The following is an 11,702-nucleotide window of genomic DNA, read 5'->3' as shown; positions in this document are numbered from 1 at the left end:
TCTTTATCTGTGAACTATGAATCATAGGAGTAATTAGCTCATAGCGTTTTTAAAAATTGAGATGAAATTCACATATGATAAAATCAGCCATTAAAAAGTGTACCGTTCAGTCATTCTGTTGTGCAACCACCAGCTATACGGTGCCATCGCTCCAAAAGGAAAGCCTGTCCCCATTGAACAGTCACTCCCCATTGCCCCCTCCTCCTAGGCCTCGGCAGCAACCCATCTGTGTTCTGTCTCTGAATTTGCCTCTTCTGGAGAGCTCATATACAGTAAGTCCCCTACATACGAACCTCCAAGTTGCGAACTTTCAAAGATGTGAACGTGCATGCCAGCCCCTGTATGCCGCCCGTTGTTTGTACTACTGTACTTTTCAAGGTACTGTACTGTAAGATTAAAAAAGTTTTATTTTTAGTGTTTGTTTTTTATGTATGGATTATTTGTGTGAAGAGTATTGTAAACCTATTACAGTGCAGTACTATATAGCCAATAGTACTAACTAGTATACAGTGCAGTACTAACTATAGTACCGCTAGTTGGGTACCTAGGCTAGCTTTGTTGGACTTATGAACAAATTGGACTTACGAAGCGCTCTTGGAACAGAACTTGTTCGGATGTAGGGGACTTAGTGGAATCATACAATATGTGACATTTTATGTCTGGTTTCTTTCACTGAGCATCACGTTTTTGAGGTTCATCCACTATCAGTACTTCCTTCCTTTTCGTGGCTGAATAATATTTCTCTGTAGGGACGCACGGCATTCTGTTCATCCATTTGTCCATGGGTGGACATTTGTGTTGTTTCCACCCTTTGGCTCTTGTGAATGGTGCTGCTGTGAACAGAGTCCCTATTTTCAATTCAGCTCAGAGGGTTTTTGTGAGGATTGGATGTGTGCTTACCACACAGTGGGAGCAGACAAATGTTAGCGATTGAAGTTGTTAACATTATCCTGAAGGCTTTCAAAGAGGGCTTCTTTCTCTGGCCCTGTCTCTCGGATCCGGGAGGCAGACCTCACTTTCTTCCACCCTCTCCACTCCCTTTCTGCTGCTGTGGCTGGTGTGGGAAATCAGGGCAGGTAGAGGAGGGTGGGAAAGGCAGGGGAGAGGCAGCGGAAACAAGGATGTGGAGGAGAGTGGCTGGGACAACGAGTGAGCAAGTGGCGCTGAGAGAGGGGAGGGGCAGGAAAGACACAAGGTCCCCGGTGTATTTAGAGGATGAGCAGGGCACGTGAGGGCTGCGTCCCTAGTTGCTGCTCTTACAGTGGGAGGGGAGGGCCGGGGCTGGTTGCCGAAGAGGGTCAGGACCAGGGATGCCTCAGGCCAGGACCACGAGGGCGGGAGTGGAAGATGGCCGGACAGCGAACCGGTGGCCTCGCGCGTGAATCCCGAGCACAGGATTCTGGGTGCAGCTGAGGGATTCTGTGGGGTGGAGTCAGGGCTGGAAGCTGGGGACAAGCTCTGGGAATTGTCACCTTGAGATCAGGTGACAAAGCAGTAACAGGCGAACTCAGGTTTTAAGGAAGTTAGTGCTGCCGGAAAGGCAACCCATCTCTGGAATTCCGGGAACCTCTGCTTTCAGGGCTGGAGGAAGCAAAGAACGGTTCACGTAACTTCAGGCGGAGCAATTTTTTCCCCGATGTGGAGCAAAGCGCTGGGGCCTAGACAGGCAAAGCCCTCTTCTCGGCCTGGCGTCCGAGAGCCCTGAGAAGAGCCGCTCCCCTTTTCATCCCTGAGAAAGGCAAGGAGGAGGGAACCGCCGGGTGGCTGTGCTTCCCCGAACCATCTGCTCTGGCCTCGGCTTTCAGTCTGAGATTCCCTCTCTCTAAATAACGAGAACTTTGTGGGGAGACCTTATGGATTGTACTGGAGGCAGCAGCCTTCGAGCGCGTGAGGGTTGCCATCGCTGATGGATGAAGAGCCAGCACGTGGGGGGCTGGGGGGAGAGGGGAGCCTCGGAGTCAGTGGCAGAAGCCTTCTAACACCAGTTCTTTCTGCACCCCGAATGCTGTTCTTTTGCACATCCGTCAAGCCCTCTTGCTCCTCTCATTCACAGCTCACCCTAAAAAAGAAATTTCTAGAATCCCCCATTTACTGGGTCAGTGGGCTCATAAGAAGATTAGTGTTCCTGGAGCAGGGCTGGAATTTAAAGGTCATTTAATCCAATCCTTTCATTTAACAGAGGAGGAATCGGAAGCCCTGAGATTTGTTCCGACCTCACCGGGAGTGCGTTGCCATCAGGCCTAGATCCCGGGTCTCTAGGCTCCCAGCGTGTGGCTTTTCCACCGTTGTGCGTGTTCTCAGAGCCCCAGCCCGGCTGCAGGGTCAGTACAGTTCGTTCCGTTGCTCAAGAGACCTCGCAGGGGGTGCTGCTTCCCTGCATCTATCCTCTCTTATTTCTGAATATTTAAAACACAAAAGCCAAACTGTAGAAAAATGATATACCTATTCTTCACGAGAGAGAGTCTACTTACCTTTTTTCTGTCCTGAGAACCTAGTTAGGTGTTAATGGGCACTAACCAATTAATACAAGAAAACATACTAATTACTGGTAGGAACCATCAAGGCCCAATACTGAGAATCTCAGTGAAGACAGAAGCAACAAAAATTAATCTTTAGACCAAAAAAGGAGAATATTAAACCTGGAGTCAAAGGGAATATGGAAAATTCTAAATAAAAGAATGAAGCATATAAGATTGGCTCAAAAAGAGTTTGGTGAAATGAGACTTATTTTTTATGGCGGGAGGAGTGCTTCTGAAAGATGAAAGTGTATCGGGGATGGCTGTATGTTTAAAACTATTGTCCAGGCCAGAGATCAGAGGTTCTCAGGACTAGACAAGCAAGGAATAAATATGACAGGACATAGTTGGTGTAGCTGAAAGTTGGAAATTCTGGGAGGTTTGAGAAGGTTCTGGTGAAGTGGATGAGAGAGCGTGCTGTGAATTTCCTTCTCAGCGAGGCTGTGGTCACCCTGCCCTGTCAGAGGCAGGCGAGGAGGCCTGAGCCCCGCTGACTCGAATGGATTCCCTCTCAGATGGCGGGGACGGCACGCCACGACCGAGAGATGGCGATCCAGGCCAAGCAGAAACTCACCACGGCCACTGACCCCATCGAAAGGCTCCGCCTGCAGTGCCTAGCCAGGGGCTCCGCGGGCATCAAAGAACTTGGCAGGTAGGACCTGGCCTGTGGGTGGTGGGAAGATGGAGGAGAAAAGCAGGGTGCAGCCAGATGAGGCGAATTCTGGCTGTGTGGCCTCGGGCACTCACTCACTTCCTCCTGGGTTCTCAGCTCCTTGTTTGTAAAATGCAGAGTTTGGAAGCACTCATCTCTGAGGTCCCCTGTGACAATTTTTGGTTCTTAAGTGCAGCTACTGGGACAACTTGAGGTGAAGGTAGAAGCGTGTCTAGGTATTAGAGACACCTAGCAGGGCAATGAGAGAAACACTCCCTAAAACTGTGGCAATAGGGGCCAAATTATCCCAGGAGATTGGAAATAGTTCTCTATGTTATACACTAGGACCTTGTTGTTTATCCATTCTACATGTAATAGTTTGCACCTACTAACCCCAAACTCCCAGCAGGGTTCAGGAGAGGCTGAGAAATGCCTTCTGCATGCCCAGAAAAGGAAATGGATATGCTATAGAAGTGTTCACTGAGCTTAGGGTCAGAGGTTTGGTGTGAATAAATATGGAAAGTTCTCTAATCTTAAAGAAATTAGGGGCCGAATTAGAAGAAGGAGGAAGGAATACTGATTTAGATGCAGTTGCAGGTTTTGGAGTTCCACTTGCAGCAATGGTGTCTCCATCACTTCCAGGGGCTTCGGAATTGCCTGTCAGATAATCAACAGCTCACTGCCCATGGGATTCCCCCAGCTCCATAGGAGAACAGCTTCTGTTCCCGGCTCTCTGAGAGTGGGAGTAGACCTCAGGACTGAGAAACCCGAGTGGAAAGAGATTGTAAGCCTCCCGAGGGCAGGTCCTGAGCATTATCTCTTTCCAACAGACTAAATCCAGTGCCTGCCATGTGCCAGGCATCGTGACATCTTGGGGGATTCATGGGTGAACAAGGCTTCCGCTGGACTCATGGAGGACTTAGACTCAGGACACTTTGAGCCACAAAAATGGGAATCCTCCTGGTGTGAGAGTTATATGTTAGGGAAATGCAGGATGCCACGCCAGGGGCCTCCAACCTCCCTTCTGGAGGCTGCGGCAGGCTTCACTTCTACTGAGCTCTGGAATGTCACTTTCCACAGTCCCCCAAATCTCAGACCAAGCTGAGCTCTGTCAGAAGCCCAGGCTGTAGCCAGGCTGTCACAGTCCAACTGGAAGACCAGTCCACTTCCCTTTAATATTGTATCACTCCACCCTCTACCTCTTTCATCCTGGGGCCACATTCTTGTCCTCGGTGCAAACCCTTCATGACCACCACCCACGGTCCACTTCCTGGCCCATTCAACTGAATGCCTCCTGCCATCTATGCCATCTCCACCCCACACCCTTACCAGCCCTCCCACCGTGAACAGACACCGTCTCATCCTTGGCCGTTTGCTTGAACGTGCCCTCTGCCACCTCGCCTTTACTGGCCTTGCGCTTTCCTAAATTTCTCCTCAACTCAAGGGTTGGCTGCCCCTTCCCCCTTTTTTTCTTATTATTAGACTGGGATTTTGTTTCTTTGAGGACCACAGAAGTAGAGTGCCATTTTCATCATGTCACATCACGGATGCATGCGTACTATCAACATGGCTTATCCCTACTGAAGCTGACCTTGGTCACCTGGCTGAGGCAGTGCCTGTCTGGCTTCTCCCGTGTAGAGTTACTCTCCCCGCTGCCTTTCCATGTTGCACTCTTTAAAGGGAAGTCTCTATGCAGAGTCCTACTTAGGGTGTGGGGAGTAGGCTTTGCTCCTTCAGGACAGAGAATGAACATAATTTATTTGAAATTCTTCTGCAGGAGAAACGTCTCTCCTCTCACATGTATTTATTCAATCATTTACTTAAACCAATATTAACTCATGGATATTCATTTTATACTTTGGTTTATAATTGAACACTACTTATTGCTCAAATTGTTCCAGTTTTGGCCTTGGGAGCTCTTCAGTTGGCTTCTGTGTCCCTTTGATGTATCCCCATCAGTGTAGAGTTTTTTTCCCCTTACTTTCTGGTATAAGGTACTCCAGTCTCATCTTGCATACTTCCTGCCCCAATTCTAGAATCAGAGATTTCTCCAAGAAAGTCAGATACTTTTACTGGAGAATTGTATTAGAAACCAAGATCTAGGCTCTAGATGTGCTGGTTCTTACTGGGTTGTTACTTCCAGGTCCTCTTAGCTAGAACAAGGAAATATATGTGTTTATACTAACCCGTGTATGTATCTATATGTATATATGTATGTAATCATGTATACATTATATATTAATCATCTATGTTTATAACATGAGTTCATACTGATGTCTCCAACTCAATCCTCTACCACATGGATCAGATCCTTCTAGCTTACTGCCCTAGCTTAGCTATAAATCCCCATTCCAACAGCGAGAAGCCAGGCTCCCACCATCCACCAGCCATTCATTTAATTGTTCAGTGCTATGGTACCCGTATAGCAATATGATAATTGTTAACTCATATCTCCACAGGAAATACCTTTGTCAACTAGAGTACAGAGGTTAAGTGCAGTTCTTTTCGTCTTTAGTCTTACAAACTCTACTCGCTTCCAGAGTTACTTAAGTCAGCATCTTCATCTCCCCATCCCCCTTCAGTGAGATTGCCTCAAACTTTTAAACAACAGTTAGATTCTCTTGTCACGGTCTGCATTCCTTCCTGGGATCCCCTGAACTCCTCACTAATTTTAATGTACACGTTAAAGTGCACTCTTTGTACTGTGAGGTTCTATGGGCTTTAGCAAATGCATGTCCTGTATCTCCCTTTATAGTATCATACAGAGTAGTTTCACTGCCCTCAAAATCCCCTGTGCTTCACCTAATCTTTCTCCCCTTCCCTTCGTCTTTTTACCACCTTTATAAGTTTTGCCTTTTTCAGAATGTCATATAATTAGAATCATACAGTATATTTTTAAAGGTTTGTTTTCTTTTCTGAGAGACTGGGAAGAGGCTCACCAAATTTGGGAGGAGGGTACAGAGAAGAGTCTAAGACTTGTCTTTTACTTCAGAAAAGCCTTGAGAGTGGTTTTCTTCTGAAATCTTTATTCTTACACCTTGTTCTCTGTGTTTTTTCTTCTTCTTTTGTATGTGTGTTTTATCTTCAGAGTGTTTCGAATTATGGATGACAATAACAACAGAACCCTTGATTTCAAAGAATTTGTGAAAGGGTTAAATGATTATGCTGTGGTCATGGAAAAGGAAGAGGCAGAAGAGCTTTTCCAGAGGTTTGATAAAGATGGAAATGGAAAAATAGACTTTAATGAATTTCTTCTCGCATTAAGAGTAAGTGGTCCCATGAATCACCGTATCTACTGGGTTTGGCTTTCGAGTGGTTTGGGTTGGCTGTTGTGAGGCTTGGTTTTCAGAAGCTGTTAGCACACCATGGGGGAGGCTGGCAGGAGACCGAGTGCAGGCTCAGGGATCTTTTGGAGCAGTCATAATGCACAGCCTTTAGCAGCACACAAACAATTGCACGTCACTGAAAGGAATAAAATATTTCATCACAGATGATACAGGAAAAGCTCATCTGCTTGTGTATGTCTGTGTATGTGTTTTTTTCCTACGTATCTAGCCTCCAATGTCCAGAGCCAGAAAAGAGGTAATGACAAGACTGGAGATGGCGTGATAACAATTGAAGACCTTCGTGAGGTGTACAGTGCAAAACACCACCCGAAGTACCAAAACGGAGAATGGACAGAGGAGCAAGTGTTCCGGAAATTTCTGGATAACTTTGACTCACCCTATGACAAAGATGGAGTGGTGAGTGAAAGAGCTTAATCTAGTGAAATTTCTTCTATCCAATCTGTAAGTGTAAATGGGAAACAGGCCCAAAACCTTAAAAATACTTATACCATATTTTTTATAAATAGAAGTAAAATGTTTCCTTGGTGACTATCTAGAAAGCTGAGAACAAAAGTAGTAAAAATGTGTGTGTGTGTGTGTGTGTGTGTGCGCACATATATTGGTAGGGGAACCACATATAGCTAAATACCCATCACCTGAAGACTGTGGTATTTTGGTTAAATGTTCTATTTCATGGTTGCCGTATGTACCATACACAGCTAGCCTAATTCCAGGGAATTTGATGATAATAACATACATTTAACTTCAAAATGAGACCATAATTCAATGTTAGAGAACATGATTCACAGAGCATTTCAGGATGCTGCATGCCTTTTTCATACACCCTTACGAGCATCATTTGTCATCACACTTTGCTACATGGAAATGCCATTTCAGGGAAGTGTTCAGTAAAGGGAATGCCAGATAACAGAATTCACTTTGATTTAATCTTTGGTGGGCTTTGAGATGAACTCACATTTCTAAACTCCAGTGAACTTAAGGACAAAATCAACCACGCATCTCCAATAACTGGTGTCTTCAAGTTACAGATGTGTCACTTGGTAGGGTAAGGAATTATTCCTCCATAACTGTGTCTAGGCTCAGATGGAAATGTCCTCTGTCTTTTATCAACAGCCAGAAATGGGATTTTTTTTTTTTTTCGGTACGCGGGCCTCTCACTGTTGTGTCCTCTCCCGTTGCGGAACACAGGCTCCGGACGCGCAGGCTCAGCGGCCAAGGCTCACGGGCCCAGCCGCTCCGCGGCATGTGGGATCCTCCCGGACCGGGGCACGAACCCGTGTCCCCTGCATTGGCAGGCAGACTCTCAACCACTGCGCCACCAGGGAAGCCCAGAAATGGGATTTTTAACCCAAGATCAGTTCTGCCCTGAGGTGTCCTGAAGGTTATGGTTATGGGGAAGGGAGTTCTCTGCGTGGCTGAGGCAGCAGATCCCTGGGGAAGGTTACTCCTGACCCCTTGGCCACACAGGAAGGATTTAGTGGGACAGTGAGCTGGAAGCAGAGATGGTAGAAAGAAACAAGCCTTCTCATCCTGAAGGGAATTTCCCCCAATTTTTTTTTTTCCGTGAAACTTCGTGGTGAGTCCTATGAGTGAGGGGAGAAGAGGGTAGGAAGGAGATCTTTCTGTCCTTTCTGCTGACATTTTCCTGCCAGGGACAGAGAAATACCCTTCATTTTAGCCTGAAGTGATTGCAGAGGTGGATAAAAAAGGAGCCTAGATTCTGTTGGGCAGCCAAACGCGTAGGGACAGAAACAGCAGAACCGTATGTTTTCTTCCCATATGGCTGCCCTTTGATCTCTGAGATGGCAGTGGAAAAAGAGTCAACTGCCATTTCCCCAAATTAGCCCAACTCTACATGGGATCCCAGGGTGTATTTACCTCTTTTCTGCAGGTGGTTCCTCCTCGTTGCTGGGGAAACCTCAGCTGCCCTTTTCTCTAACCCAAGTCAAAGTAGCCAGTTGTTGTGATTCAGTTGATTTAAAGCTCTCACCCCATTTCTTTTGACATTTACCTTCGCAAGCCACATTAGGTTCTCAAATACTTGTAAGGGTTACTGGGGTTTTTAGCAGTTACAGCATTTGATGTCACCTGAATTTCACAGACCCTGGATAAATCCCCAGCTCTGTGCATGCTCACCATCTGGGGAATGGATTCATAATGCAGGTTGCTGGCTACCCTGAAGAACTGCAGAGTCTGATTTATTTTGGCTGGGCGTGGGAGGAACGGTTGAAGCTCAAGGATTTACAGTTTTAATAAGTATCCCAAATGACTCTTATTCACATTTGTATTTGAGATCCTTGCCTCTAAAAGATCCAGAAGTGCCTGATTTATTATGCACAGGAACCTCATTTAGCATAATTATGAATCTAAGGGATATTTATTGAGTGCTTACTGTCTCCCAGCCATTGTGCCAAGGACTTTACAGGGATATTCCATTTAATAGACATAATGAAAATGTTTCTGAAAAGTGATATGCGATTCACACTTTTCCACGTTGAATCATTTTAAGTGCACAAGGAACTGTCAGTATAAAGGAACTCCAGATGGAGCTTAAGGTTGGATAACCGGGGAATGCAAAGGGGGACAGAAATAAAGAAATGCAAGAAAAGAGACATTAATGGTATTCTAATTTTTACCAAAGCTATGTACATATATTATTTAATTCTACTTCCAGACACTGATAAGCGCAGCTCAATTAGTAGCTCCATTCAACGCCTTTCTTCCTACTACTTTTTGCTATTTTGGGGGGACAGACGGGTGGAAGAGGTCAGTACAGGGAGGGAACTGTGGATCCTGAGACTTTTTTCTCTGTTCACTTATAATTTCAGCAAAAAAAGTAAGTGGGTCGTTCAGCTTATGTGATTCTTGGAAGAGATAGCTGTGTTCCCAAAGACTCGGTGGGAGAGGAGTTTGCTGTTATGGACTAGAAAGGGGTTTTGAATTGTTTACGGATTTCACTTTTTGTGATGATGTTTTCAATCTCTCACGACACTGAAATTTGAGGGCTAACTAGAAAAACAATAAATTTCCAAAACAGCCATCATTATTGTGTCTGCATTCTCCCATATAAGCAAGTCTATACTTGGGGCTACATTCACTGGTTATAGAGATCAAACCAGAGGACAATTATTTCCCTCAATCAACCAATTGTGTTAGCCAATATGGTTGAATTAGAGTGTACGTTTCACCTCCACCTCTTAAAGAATAAATTGGTAACAGTTTTTTCTTTTTTCTGGAAGGAAAGTAAAGTAAAACCCTAGCACAGATAAAAATATTAGTTGAAACAGGCATGGGAGAAGAGAGAACCCAAGGGGGCATGGAGCAGGGGGTATCTTTTTAACTTCCTCTGTGCCTAGAATGAGTAATATGTATCTTAAAAAAGCATGAAGCCAAGGAGTGTTTAACAAGAAATCTGTTTCCTTACCCATAAGACCGAGCTCCATTTTTTGAAAGGTAAAACATTTCTTGTCTTGACACAAGGACATGAGGTGATGTTTCTGACGTGTCACAGAAAGATGGTATTCACTGTGGTTAAAGAAAACTTGTTTCTTATTCTGAGTTTCAGCCTTGCTTACGTGAACAGATGGGCTTCTGCTCTTAAAGGAAGACAAGACCTGTATCTCACTTTCCATTTAGGTTGGTTTGGAAATTTTCAAGACTTTCTTCCCCTCTCCCCCTCGGCCACCCCCTCACTCCATCGTCAACCTCACTTTTTCTCTTGTTCTAGATCTGTTCCTCAGCTGTGTCCCTAAAAAGCCTCCTTGACTGAAATTTCCCTCCCATTTACAGGTCCTGGAGATGGGCCTCCACTGAAATGGTGAGAAGCAAAGTTTTGTTTTCGTTTCTTACTTTTCCACTGTAGGTGACCCCCGAGGAGTTTATGAACTACTATGCTGGGGTGAGCGCTTCCACTGACACCGATGTGTATTTCATCATCATGATGAGAACTGCCTGGAAGCTCTAAATGTATGACCTGGGCACCAGGGATTTGAGTGCTGCCATGTGGCTCCAAATGATTAAACATCAGCTCAAAACCAGGATCATAGCTGAGTTCACGTTCACCCCAGGGTTTCTTCCGTGCTCACGTACAATGCATTTTCTAGGGCAGAAATGAAGAAACTTAAGTATTTAACTGTGACTTTTCTGAGGCTGCTTCTTTAGCTCTAAAATAGGAATTAGTTAAAATAAGTTCTGAAAATCTCCTAGAGCCAGGCTGATATATTCAGGTATCTAATAAACATTAGATTTCTTCCTTGGCCATTAATAAAAGTTTAAGTATTATCCCACCCATGCACCCAGAGTGTTTCTCCATATCCTATTAGATGGTCCATTTCTAGGTGGAAGAATTCACCTATTTTTATGAATGACTGTAAATCTTCGTGTGTCTCAGTCCCAGTTTGGGGACCAGAAGGAGACCTCACGTTAGCCTCTATTTCTATAACTGAATGTTGAGTTTCTCTGCCTGTGGTTTCGGGAAGCCTCTGTTTGGTGAATAGATTTAAAATGACTTTTTTGGGTCATTTTAAAGGCTGGTGTGAGACTGGAGACCATTTCCTTGAGCAGTAGAGCCAGGACTGTTTCTGTGGTTAAATTCTGAGGCTGGGCTGTGCTCTCAGAATTCATGTGGGACATCTCAGCTGTGAGTGGGCAGATCATATCAGTGGTCTGCTGGAGTATTCATCTCTCCCCTCCCTGCTGTTGGCCCATCACGCTGAAGTCCCCACCAGCACAAGGAGGTGGGGCATGGCATAGACTAGGATCACTGGCATACTCCAAAGCAGCTTTTCCATCCTGACACTTCGTGTCTCAATGCCTTCTCCTCCAGGTCTAAGCTTTGGCCTCATATTGTTGATGTGTGAGCAACTCCCCAGGAAAGGCTTCTAAGCGAAGGTAGCCCCTGCTGCTGGAAAGTAGATACTGAAACTGCAGCTCTCTCTTTGTGTGTCCTGTTTCTGGGCCAGAGATAAAAACACGGTGACTAACCCTCTGGCTATGGTGCCGGAGGGAATGACCTTGTTACTCAGGGACAGTCCTTTTTGTCACTCTGTCCCTGGCTGCACTCATTCCCTGGTTCGGGGACATAGGTTGGGGTAATTGTTCCCTTTATGATCTTATGTATTTAAGTGGCTCTGGATTTAGTGTCGGAACACACTTGCCATTTTTTGTATCAACTCATTTGTTTACTTT

The 11,702-nt window shown here is 45.3% G+C and overlaps 1 protein-coding gene across 1 annotated transcript; it reads left to right on the top strand.

Moving 5' to 3' along the window:
• The first annotated feature begins 2,574 nt into the window (after nucleotides 1-2,574).
• CAPSL (calcyphosine like) lies at nucleotides 2,575-10,811 on the top strand. Its single transcript, XM_022599340.2, is given in 5 exon segments — nucleotides 2,575-3,168; nucleotides 6,257-6,434; nucleotides 6,724-6,751; nucleotides 6,754-6,911; nucleotides 10,378-10,811. Coding segments are annotated over 5 exon segments (603 nt in total). The 5' UTR covers nucleotides 2,575-3,031; the 3' UTR covers nucleotides 10,480-10,811.
• Nucleotides 10,812-11,702: the final 891 nt, after the last annotated feature.

The sequence above is a fragment of the Delphinapterus leucas genome, chromosome 3, assembly GCF_059928025.1.
Source record: "Delphinapterus leucas isolate spDelLeu-1000000601 "Yukka" chromosome 3, BTC_Dleu_Yukka2, whole genome shotgun sequence".
NCBI classification, from domain to species: Eukaryota; Metazoa; Chordata; class Mammalia; order Artiodactyla; family Monodontidae; genus Delphinapterus; species Delphinapterus leucas.
Note: the sequence above shows the minus strand (reverse complement) of the source record. Positions and strands in the feature narration are given on the sequence as shown.